The following is a 12787-nucleotide window of genomic DNA, read 5'->3' as shown; positions in this document are numbered from 1 at the left end:
AATTACAACAACATGCTCCAGTCCACATGATCAAAACCCTTCTCTAAGTTCAATAAAAATGATGAATGACAATTTTTTCCTCCTCTATTCTTTTCTCTATGAGCAGCCTGAGAGCTGATGCTATTCTTTTTCCATAATGGCATTCTCTTATCTTTCCTATAAAATAGTTCCTCACCATCCTATGAGCAGTACCAACTTATCCACTAGCTGGGTTGCTTTGTACTACCTACATACCAGCTAACCCAGAAAATATTTGCACTGCTTTACAATCAATGAAGAGTTTAGTCACACCCAAGGGCGGATCGAGGATTTTCCTGGGGGGGAAAAATTATATTGCAAGCAAGGGTATTACAGGCAAATGATCTTCTCATGCATGAGATTTAAAAAAAGATACAATTACTATACGAAATATTCTATTTATTTTGATATGAAAAAATTCAACAACACTACTTCTCTACTATAAGTATTACAATGGTTTTTCAGAAAGACATTTACTAATTCAATCAGTAGGTATACACATTTGGGTTTATTCTCATGAGTAAAGCCCCTTCTGATATAAAATGGATTTTTTTTGTTATTAGGTGCAAGAACAATTTAAGCATATAACTTACCAACAAACGAACATGCCGCATCCCAAGCAGCGCCCAAGCGCATTATATGTGCATTAAATGCGCGTACGACCGCATTGGTCGCTAATCCGCATAAATACCGCATTGGTAATGCGCATTCGCAATGCACTTTCTATGCAGGTCGTAGATACATCCGGAACAGTAGAAATGACTTTAGATACGACATAATCCAAGATTTATGAGAGCAAAATTGTCTGCTGTGGTTTTTCTTTTCCGGTCTCATCAATATTTCGGCGAATACGCAGAATTTTTTACTCATATTAGGGCGACATATATATGTTTATTCTCTTGGGATATTCGACTATTTCCATGACAAGCTTTTAATTATTTAAAGGTACGTGTTGTTACGTGACAACTCCGGTGAAAGTGAAGTGCAACTTAGGCTGGGTAGTGAGATTTTAATATTCGCGGGAACGCTTAAGCGGCGGCCATATAGCACGACCTCGGGCCTGGCATCATCATATGGCAACCAGATGGTGACGGAGACTTCGGCGTTCGGCCTGCTTCGGCCCATCGGGCCGCATAGGGCCATAGATCTTTCATCTTCGGCCCGCTGTTTAAGTGGTGTTGCGTTCTTCTCAGTTCGGCGGTTCGGCTTTTTCATTAGTCGTTCGTGTTCGTCAGTTACTGAAGACAACGGAATCTCGAAGAATGGAAGTAAGTAAATTAAAATATATCTTTCTATTAATTTATATAAATATAATACAATTATAATGTATGTGTAGAATTTCTACGTTAAAACTTTCGCGGGTACTCGTCATGTTGAGTTTTCTATTCAGAGTCCCTTGAGAAAGCGACCAGCGTTGACCACCTTCGGTCGGGAAACGTTGTGACCACATCTTGTGACTTGTGAATCTTAAGAATTGACGCGGCGACATAGCCCAAAAGTTTTTATTCATCGACGAGTACCCGCGAAATTTTTAACGAAGAAAAGTGCTCAAGTTTACAGAAACGTGAGAGAGTGAATATCGTGAACTGTTGACGTGAATTTCGGCGAGCATGGCTTCCAAAAAGTTCATGCCTTTGCAGCGGTCTATTAAAAAGCGCGCGAGTAGATTAGCTAAGAGACAGATTGATACTTTTTTTAGAAATCTTGATGGAGAGAGTGAAAACACTGGAATGGGATATGAAATAATTGGTGAACAATGTGAAAATGTTGGGAGAGTAGAGCGTAGCGATTTGGAGTCGGACGGGAATGCCAATCAGTTCATGGAGGGGGAAAATTGCAGTCCCCTCCAAAGTGATTTCGAGGGTTGTAGCTCCCCTAGCGCTACTCCAAGTGTCCCCGAGTCGGATGAAGATTCGATTTTTGGAGGTCATGGTTCTTCAGATCCAGTGTACCAAACTGAAGAGAATTGTGGCGAAAGAAGAGAATTATCTCTTCGCACTCAGTTAGCCCAGTGGAGTGTGGATTACGGGATAACTTTGGAGGCAACCTCTGCCTTACTAAAAATTCTGAAGCCTCTTCACCCTCACCTACCGAAAACCGCCGAATCATTACGTTTGACTAAGAAGCGCAAAGTCCCCGTCAAAAAGCTTGATAATGGCAGCTATGCGCATTTGGGGCTAATAAATGGGATCAAGAAATTTAGTAAGGTCCGGGAATTGGAAGACGCGACAGTTTTATTTGATATTAGCTTTGACGGATTTCCCATTTACAAAAGTGCTTCCACTGAATGCTGGCCAATATTAGCCAGGTGTAATCAACTTGGTATTAGAGAGCCATTTCCTTTAGGAATATTTTATGGGGAAGGTAAGCCTAAGCCTTTAACGGAGTATCTCTCTGAATTTCTGAAAGAGGTAAGAGACCTGAAGAATGATAATGCCTTTGCATTTGGAAGACAGTGTCAATTAAAATTCAGATATATATGTGATGCACCCGCACGAGCATATATCAAGTGTATTGTGGGGCATAATTCTATTCATGGATGTGAAAGGTGTGAGCAGGAGGGCGAAAGTGTAGGGCATTTCACAATATACAGTAGTGTAGTTGGCCCATTAAGGACCAACAATTCTTTCCTGAATGGAGAAGACTTCTCTCATCATAAGGGAGACAGTCCTCTGAAAGACATTGGTACCAATTTCATTTCTGATATACCTCTTGATCCCATGCATTTAGTGGACCTTGGAACTCTGAGGAGATTTTTGAAATATATTCTGTTTGAAGGTAACGTTGTGGCCAGACTGTCAGCTGCCAACAGGCGCACTTTGGATGCCAACATTGAGGAAGTATCACCGTTTCTTCCTTGTGAATTCACTAGAAAAGTAAGGTCACTGCACTATTTTTCAAAATGGAAAGCAAGTGAATGTCGGCAGTTTCTGTTGTATGTAGGCCCAGTTGTTCTGAGCAGTGTGTTGAAGGCCAATGTCTTTAAATGTTTCTTGCTACTACATTCTGGAATTTTTATTGTGAGCAATGAGAAATTGATCTCATCCTTGGTAGATGATGCAGACGAATTTTTAAAACTATTTGTGTCGTACAGTGCAAAAATTTTAGGGAGCAAATTCTTGTCATACAATATTCACAGTCTGCTTCATCTATGTGGTGATGTGAAAAATCATGGGCCTCTCGCAAGATTTAGTGCATACCCTTTTGAGAGTAAGTTAGGGCACATTAAAAAACTTGTGCGGTCCTCTCATCTGCCACTCCAGCAAATATTTAAAAGGCTATGTGAGAAGCAAATATTTGGAAATAAAAGTAACGATCGTAGGAGACGAGGAGTTGTTGGTGAACATGAAGAAGGTCCAGTACCTGATGGAATGGATGTGACAGGCCAGTTTCACTCATATGAAGATGTACATTATATTCTAAAAGATCGTCATCCTGACAACTGTGTTTATTTGAATAGTGGGCGTTATGGATTAATTAGAAATATCGTAACTTGCAATGGTGGTCTCTTAACTGGTATCAGGATTGTTGCTCAGGAGTTCCAATCATTTTCAGACTTATATAAATATATATGTGTATCCTATTTCATCTGGGAAACTAGGAATATATAAAGTATCGAATCTCTCACATGAAACCAAAGTGTATGAACTGAGTGACATACTATATAAAGCAATTCTAATGCCCTATGGAGAAGAACATGTGGCTTTCCCTCTACTTCATTCCTTCTAGATGAGATAACTTCCGTATTTTAGCATCGTTATAATTTTCAGGTGACTAATGGAAAGAAAGTGTCCCCTTAACCTGTATGTGTGTATTTCACTCAAAAACGGCTTATTTTAGAGTGAGAGTGAATTTTTTTTCGTACGTGGCAGTATTTATAGCGAATTTTATTAGGCTGTAAATGCATTTTAATCAGTCCTATCTCTTCCAGGGAAAATTTTGCGTGATTGACTTTTTACTTTGGTTCGATGATGCTGACCGAACAGCAAAAGTAAAACCCATGAGGGAGACTGCGGTTGTGCCGGAAAGGTGGCTTCTCCCAAATCATGAAAAATGCCACTGGCCACATGATTTCAGGGAGAGTATGCTAAGAGGGCCAGCGGACGTGTCATGGCCTACTTATGATGTAGAAGTGAGAGGCACCTACGGTAATTTCTAAGTAATTTCTCATGTGTTTCAATCTCTCAGGTTTCTTCTGTGTGTACTTATTCAACCTTTTCTTGCAGATTCGTATCCGAAAGCTAGGCTAAAATTGTCAAAAGCCTGCGATACTGACAATTTTGAGTCTGCTGCGGAGAATGAGGCAGCACTTATAAGGAAGAGGAGGAAGCCAACACGGTTTAGCCCTGATTCTCCTACATCAACGGAGAGTGAAGAAGATAAGGAGATGGCATTCCCTCCTAAAACTACCAAAGAAAATGGAGACGTGAGGATGGAATTTATGAAAAAAGCACCTGAGAATCAGGGAATACCTTCTCCTCCTGAAATTCCTGTTCGTGTACCAGTTCCTAAAAGCACGAATAGTCAGAGGCAAAGTATGAATCATTTTGATTATAATGGTCTACTCGTAAAACTTATTGAACTAGGATTTCTATGTCGTGCTACAAGTACTTTTCCATCAATAGCTCAAAAATGTTAGTGAAATGAAAATTTCAAATGATTGTTTAGCAGATGGAGAAACGGGCAGTGATGAGCTTACATCACCTGGACCATCTTGTAGAGGTCACCAGCATCATCCCTCGACAAAGCCATCTAGGGAAAGTCGTAAATGCATAGGTAATTTTTACGATTTAGAAATTTTATTACTTTAATACCATTTTTTCTAGTCTTACAGTGTAATTTGTTTTCCTTTTTTTAGAACCACCATCTGGCAGAAGCTTGGAGAATGTGCACCAAGAGAGCACAATGCAGTCCTCAGGGGCATCAGAAGGTGAGTAGCTACAAATCTGCACCCATTGTTATCAAATTCAATACTCAATTTTCCTTCTTGTTAACTTTTGGTATTTATCTTGGTTTGAAGGAATGAAAAGATGCCTTCAGAAAATATTGAAAAATCAGGAGGAGATAAAGACAACATTAAGAGCACATAGTGCCATACTAGAAAATATATGTGCTCATGTAGGAAGTGAGTCATCCGCAGAGAATTTTACAAAGCCCCAAGGGTGGCCCTCTGCGATGCCTCTCACAGATCATGAGGCCTTCGAAAAGTTTGAGTTTTTTCTGGGGAAGAAAGAAAACTTTGATTTTGTGGTACGTAGTCAGTCTAATAATGGTTAATGAACAAAATGTAATTTGAAGTTATACACAAGGTAAACTGAAACTATTTTTTTAAACTGCAGACAAAATACATTTCTTTGAAATGTTATAGCCCTAAGGGTTACGAGGAGATGAGTAGGAATATTTGCCGATACATAATTTCAAGGCAGTTGAAGGTGAAGTTGAACTGGAGGGGAACAGAACAGAAGAAAGGCCTTTGCAGCACGAAAACTGCTTCTGTTCTGACTGGTGTGTATTTTTTCTTTAACACAGATTATGCCTATAGACATGATCACTTTCTTTAAATTATTATGTATTTTCTTTCATTACAGATGCAGTACTTTTTAAGTACCCAGGCTCCGGCTCAAAAGCCATAGCCAAGGCAGTGAGCTCCTGGCTACGTAATAACCTCCCCTCAAGCAAAAAACGAGCCTTCGGAGACACTGGAAACATTGGCTCAGATGATGATTTGGGTCAAGAATAGAGATAGGTTGATGGGTTTCGCACCGGCTCGGGTCCTCCATTTCTCCTTCCAACGTTTCGACGGACAACTCGCCCAGCATCATCAGGGATTCAGGAATCCAATTCCAAATCCTCAAAGCCTCGGGGTATATGTATAGAATTCTGTGGATGAGGGCAGTTCAGTATCTCCTGATTGGCTTTAGTCCCCAGTTGTATTAGCCAATTAGGAGATGCTGAACTGCCCTCACCCACAGAATTCTGTATACATATATACCCCGAGGCTTTGAGGCAAGTGGGTGGCTGACACAGTGCCGTTAATACCTTGTCCTGTGCTTCCCTCTCCAGGTCCAGCTGCCGAGTCCCTGGTGACCAAAGACGACCTGCTATGACTCCTCAGCCTGCTGTTGGCCCATCTACACCCGAAGGAGAGGACAAACAGTAGCAGGGATCCTGGACAACGCAGCTCGTGACGTTCTGGGATACTACGTTAAGACAGTATATTCCTGGAACCAACAGCTGGCAGCCATCGAGAAGGCAGACGGATGAGCATAGAAACCTTATCTAATTCCTAATTCTTAAAACTAGCCTTCTCAAATCCAGCCCTTCCGGCACCGATCTGAATTTAACGTAGCCTTGATCTAATTTCATTACACTAAAAATTAAGTAAATTCATAAAAATGGGAATGAAAAAATTAATTTCAATAGACAATCATTAAATCAATATGGTAAAACTTTGTTTGTAAATTTTTAAATTGCTTAAAATCCTTGACCTGTGTTTATAACTTTACAATCATGTATTAAATCATTTGTTCTTAGCTTTTCTTCGCTGAAATAACTTTTACCTCAATTAAAATACCCATCTCATCACTTCAATTCCCATTTTAGTATTATCAGTAAAATCACTTTAGTTTAATCAGCTATATTTCCTTAGAATTGTCCTTTTACCCTCTCTATGATAAAGTGGAATCGTAATGCCTACCTTCTATAAACGTTTACTTAAATTTAAATAAAATCAAAATTAAATTAATATACCACTATGCAAATCTTTCTGCCCTTGAAGCAAATTTAAATATTAAAATCACACTAAATTATGTTGCTTAAAACAGTTTAAAAACTCATCCCTCATATGTAAATATCCTGCACTTTTATGCTTGAGTCTGTAATTTATTTTGATGACGGGCGCTATGTAAATAATTCTTAACTATGACGATGAAAATTCCACATGACGACTGCAAGTTTGCTCTACTTCATAATATGTAAATATAACATCAGTGACCAAAGCTTGTTGGCTTCAATATGACTTGTGCTTATAAAATGTAATATAATGTATATTAATTCCAATTTCTGACATTCCATCACTGCAAACAAAGCATCACCACAAGACCGGATACACCAGCAATGCAAGGACACCAGGATAAAAGCGAAAGACATCACCGCGAGCACTTCATCGACCAACAACAACATCAGCTTCATATGCACGGCGGTCTACGTGGGGTTTTGCCGGTTTCCCTCACGTCTCGGACGAATGTCGGACCAATAGCCATTCCGGAGGAAAAGAGTTCCAGAATACTGTCGCACTTGTTACCCACGATCACATCAAACTTGCACGCTTGCAGCACCGCAATTATATTGGTTTTTTTGTATTATATATAGTTTTGTATTGTTCATAATATTTTACAGCGTTTATTGCAACCCTTAAATAAATTATGGACAATTACTTACTATTATCTTACTATGATGTTAGCTATGTATCTCTTTCGAAATATATTTGGTGTACTTCTCATAGCACATTTTTTTATTTGATTCTTCTCTAAAAAACAATTTATTGGTGGTACTGCTTTCCAGTGGCGCCAACTCCATGGGGCGTGAGGGGGCCCGAGCCCCCCCAAAAATTCGTTCAGATGTGAGGAAAAAATGTGCCACGCTTGTCGATTTTCCCCTGAGTGTCCAGATATCGACATTCGAGTGATCAGGGCTCTAATGTTGATCATATGACTCTTCTAAAATGCTTAAAAACTTAAAATTCACTACTTACCTATCCCAATGAAGTGGAATGAGTGCATTAACAATGCACATTCAATATACCTAAAATGGGTAGGAAAAAAAGTGCATTCACAATGCACATTCAATGTACCTAAAATGCACAGACAAAAATGTGCATTCACAATGTGCATTTAATGTACCTAAAATGCGCAGACAAAAATGTGCATTTACAATGCACATATAATGTGCATTTAAGGTGGGGACTGAAATGCGCTTTAAATGTGCATTTTCTATGTGCATTTAATGCAGTAATGAATGCACATTAAAAGCACATAAAATGCACTTTGGCTCTGCTTGGGATGTAATTGACCATGAGGAAAGCATGGGTTTTCTAAATTTAGATCACAAACACTCAACCGTTGTCCTTTTGATTAGCTACTTCTCATCGTGAATGCAACAAAAATTGGAAACTGAATTCATTTAAACTCAAAGAACATATTGGTTGGGATCATGGGAATCCTCGAAATGAGAACTACCTCATCTTGGAATTTTCCTCTGAGTATAGTTGCATGAATCACACTGATCATCAGTCTTTTTTATGACCGAATGGGTTCCATTGCATTGCACCAAGCCAACCTTCATCTGTAAATTTTTTGGTGGTTAACTAGGGAAATCCAAGCAGTTAATGAATTCTGATGGATAGATAGTGACTTCATTTTTGTTTGTTATATAGTCAATATATATGAATGAATTCAGAGTACCAACGATTTGATTCCAAATTACAAAGTTTAAGTCATCCACATCTTCGTTCTTAGCTGCCAAATTTGCTCTCTCACTAAACCATTTGTGATTTTTGTGGTTATCAATCATGTTTAGGAACACTTTGTTGATGATCTCATCTTACGATGAAACGAAATTGCAAAAATTCCTAGGAAATTAAATCAATTCGCTCAATTCGTCGACAGGAACATGGCTACATATTACCGACAGTCAACAATTGCTTGGAGATTTGTTTAAAAACACTTGCTTTGCTTTGTAGTGACGTGTTAACTTGTGCAAGGTTTAGCTACAATTTACTAAGTTGCATTCTCAATCTATTGAAAAGTTGTTAATATTTTTATGAAGTCATTAAATAGGTAAAAATTAAAAAAATCATTCAAGTTTTGACCAACTTGACAGCTGTTGAAATATGTATTACAAAGTCCTAAAAAAATGCCCCTAAGGTCAAGATTAATTTTTCTATGAACTTTCACTAAATTTCAATAGTTATTCTACTATTCAGGGTTGAGAGAAATCCAAAAAACCAAATATGTATCATTAAAATCTGTACAGCCTTTCCGGAGTAATAAATGGTATAGTTAACATGATTTAGGACTTAATTTTATATGCATAGATTTCCAGATATTCTTCATCCACATTGCTCTAGCTTTCCTCACTTCGTAATTTATGTAATACTTCTTTCGTGACCTTCTGAAGTCCATTCATGATGTTTTGCCAGTTATCTTGCACTGATATAGCAATGAGATCATTATCTATTATATTCTCCCATTTTTCTTGAAATGCTAGCTGGAGTTGAACTTCAGTCAGTTTTTCTACTAGCAGTATTATCTGGAAATATAAGTGACATTCCAAAATCACTAAATTATGATTGATATCCATATCTGCCCCAAGGTAGAAAGAGATATTTTTTTCCATTCACTTAACGGTTGCCTACCTCTAGAGCTATTTGCAACTAAAATTTGGCGGCTTTATCCTTTTTTCTCAGGTAAGTTATGCTGTCGTGGGCTCATGCTTAATGGGACACCGCACCTCACAATCAGCCATTCCTTGGCTTTGGGCATGGTTTATCATTGTTTTCATTCTTGAGGTAAATTCCTTCCATCAAGCAAAGGCTCTCCCTGAATGAGTTAATTAAATATAAATCTGATGATGACACCACCTCATGAAACAAGGGCAGCAACTTTCGTGTTTTCATATTTTAAACTTCTGCGTGAATGTGTGAATGAAGGAGATTTCGTTCTTGTCTCTATCTTTCCAATCCATCGACTGAATTCTTAAAAGGAATTGAGATTCCAAGTGTGAGTGAAAAATTCCATTAACATGGAAGGACTAAAAGATAGCAATTATGCCTTACTAGAGGCATCATCATTTGTATTTTTGCTGTACTCATCATCAACCTCAACAGCAGTAACCAATTTTGGATTCACATATCCAACTCGTGTAAAAGCACCTGAATATGAACAATTGAAATTTAATAAGTACAAAATAATAAATTAAGAACGGAGGAGGAAATTAGTAAAGGAAGGGATTAGTTTTTCCTGATATGAGTTCATTACGAATACAATCGAGATAAAATTCTTAAATATGCTGATCTATTTAGGGCCATGTACATAAAAGGGGTGATGCAGAATCAAAACCTTATTATTATTTTTTCTTGACATGATTTCATTACAAATACAAACGAGGTAAAATTCTTAAATACGCAGATCTATTTAGGGCCATCCCAGGGAGAACACCAAGACCTATAAGACGTCTAGAAGACGTCTTATAGGTCATGATATGGTCAATGGTTTTACTTTGGTTTTGAAAAGAAAAAAAATGACCAGCAAAAATGATGAGCAAAAGTTTTTAAATGCGTCGCTTAGCAGTTCTAGTACATTCTGGAATCCATTTTCATGAAGATTACTCGTTAATTCCAAATTTATTTACTTCATCATTAATGTGGTCTATGTTTGGTTTTGAAGTGGTCTGGAAAACGTCGAATAAGACGTCTTCAAAAGAGGTCGAAAAGACGTCAAAAAAACGTCATTTAGATGGTGAGAAAATCCTCTCGATCTCATATTAATAATGCATATTCCCTATAAATTTTCCCTTCGCGGGAAATTTGCCAGCTTATATCAGGGTCCCGATCTTATTTTTTTCAAAATCAGATATTGTTGACCACTGCCGCTACAGTGGTTTTACTTAGGTATTGAAAAGAAAAAAAAATGACCAGTAAAAATTGTGAGAAAAAGTTTTTTAAATGCTTCGCTTAGCAGTTCTAGGACATTCTGGAATCCATTTTCATGAAGATTACTCGTTAATTCCAAATTTATTTACTTCATCATTAACGTGGTCTATGTTTGGTTTTGAAATGGTCTAGAAAATGTCGAATAAGACGTCTTCAAAAGAGGTCAAAAAGACGTCAAAAAAACGTCATTTAGATGGTGAAAAAACCTTCTCGATCTCAGGTTAATAATACGAGTTCCCTATAAATTTGCTCTGTGAGGGAAAGTTGCGAACTTATATCAGGGCCTGATATGCCATTTTTTTCAAAATCAAATATTGTTAACCACTGCCGCTATCCAAGGGAGAACACCAAGGTCAAAAAGACGACTTCTAGGCGTCATTTAGATGGTCGAAAAAACGTCTTAATACCAGGTCAATAAAACCTATTTCCTTCCCTCCACCGTGACCTAATCACGACGTCTTCTGGTTGGTCAAAAAGATGTCTTTAAGACGTCATTTAGATGGTCGAAAAAACGTCTTAATACCAGGTCAATAAAACCTATTTCCTTCCCTCCACCGTGACCTAATCACGACGTCTTCTGGTTTGTCAAAAAGGCGTTTTTAAGACGTCTTTTAGATGGTCAAAAAAAAGTATTAATCCCAGGTCAATAATACCTATTTCCTTTGAAGGTGGATGGATAGATGAAGTCATAGTGCGCACGTGCACCAAAATGCATAGGCAACTTTTCTGGCAAATGTTCATAAAAGCGATTTAAAGTTGGGAAAACTCGTTCTTTAAATATCTTTACTAAATATATAGCTATGTATATTCTAGAGAATACTAGAGTAGAATAATAGAAATTCTATAGAATATCTATTTTATGAAAGTATGGCTGTTGATTGGACTTCAAAAATACCAATATTTTAGATTATGTAATTAATTTGACAAAAAGATTATTTAAACAAATTATATATATTTGAAAAACAAAAATAGTTATAAGGAAAGAGCAGTCATCAACAATTTAAGCAAAATTTATAATCATTTACTTAATCAAAATTGATACGTAACTATGTACTGAATTAACTTAGTTACCATCAATAAACAAATCCAATTCAATGGAATAACAGGTATGTATCAAAATTCTAGTCTCTTCTTTTTTGTTAATGAACAACAATTCTTTTTTATTTTAATATTATGAATAATATCGTCATAAACTTTTATGTTTCATAATTATGTACTCATATTTATTCATAGCCCTGATGAAGGTGTTAAAATACATTGGCAAAACTTGCATTGAAAATACTTCAAGGCCTATACTGCAAGACATTGAATCAACATGAATGCATTCATTGATAATGCTGCAGATGCCTTTGAGACAGCTAAGATATCTACATTATGTTTAGAAGGTGTCTTCAAGTTATTAAAGATATATTCATATTAGCATAAGACGTATAAGATATTACATAGACATTTTGTCAATATTTGTGCTCTGTGGGAGTTTTCTACATTTTGTTATACTTTCCGTTTCTCGGACATTAATCTTTGTTTAGTTTTCTGTTGGTTATATAATTAAAAAATTACTTCATTCATTTCATGTTTTATCTCCTATTTTTATCTCCCAAAAGGTTTTCCTTGAATCTTGGTGGAGGGAAGAAAATATGTCTTCTTGTTGCATTTTTCAAAATATGTTAACCATCAAAATGTCGTATTTTTGATCAAAAAGAAAAGGTCGCGATTGGGTCATGGTGGAGGGAAGGAAAAAGGTATTGTTATCCCGGGATCGAGAGGTTTTTTGACCATCTAAATGACGCCTTAAAGATGCCTTTTTGACGAACCACAAGACGTCGTGGATAGGTCATGGTGGAGGGAAGGAAATAGGTTTTATTGACCTGTGATTAAGAGGTTTTTTTGACCATCCAAATGACGTCTAGAAGACGTCTTTTTGACGAACCACAAGACGTCGTGGATAGGTCATGGTGGAGGGAAGGAAATAGGTTTTTTTGACCTGTGATTAAGAGGTTTTTTTGACCATCTAAATGACGTCCCGAAGACGTCTTTTTGACGAACCACAAGACGTCG

At 37.3% G+C, this 12787-nt stretch overlaps 1 protein-coding gene across 1 annotated transcript; it reads left to right on the top strand.

Moving 5' to 3' along the window:
- The first annotated feature begins 1628 nt into the window (after window positions 1-1628).
- LOC124165348 lies at window positions 1629-7521 on the top strand. The gene is made up of 9 exons (XM_046542746.1): window positions 1629-2703; window positions 2797-2894; window positions 3950-4166; window positions 4245-4553; window positions 4687-4794; window positions 4877-4948; window positions 5039-5268; window positions 5358-5523; window positions 5607-7521. Exons 1-9 carry the CDS (start codon window positions 1629-1631, stop codon window positions 5756-5758), a joined length of 2427 nt encoding a protein of 808 aa, XP_046398702.1. The 3' UTR covers window positions 5759-7521.
- The last annotated feature ends 5266 nt before the right edge of the window (window positions 7522-12787 follow it).

The sequence above is a fragment of the Ischnura elegans genome, chromosome 1, assembly GCF_921293095.1.
Source record: "Ischnura elegans chromosome 1, ioIscEleg1.1, whole genome shotgun sequence".
In the NCBI taxonomy this organism is placed as follows: domain Eukaryota; kingdom Metazoa; phylum Arthropoda; class Insecta; order Odonata; family Coenagrionidae; genus Ischnura; species Ischnura elegans.
The sequence above is the reverse complement of the archived record's forward strand: the minus strand, read 5'-3'. Positions and strand labels throughout refer to the sequence as shown.

Coding starts and splice junctions, on each gene's coding strand:
- LOC124165348 (XM_046542746.1), top strand. CDS start 1,629: ATGGCTTCCAAAAAGTTCATGCCTTTGCAGCGGTCTATTAAAAAGCGC. Junction 2,895..3,949: donor CTTGTGAATTCACTAGAAAA/GTAAGGTCACTG, acceptor TATCTCTTCCAG/GGAAAATTTTGCGTGATTGA. Junction 4,795..4,876: donor GGAAAGTCGTAAATGCATAG/GTAATTTTTACG, acceptor TCCTTTTTTTAG/AACCACCATCTGGCAGAAGC.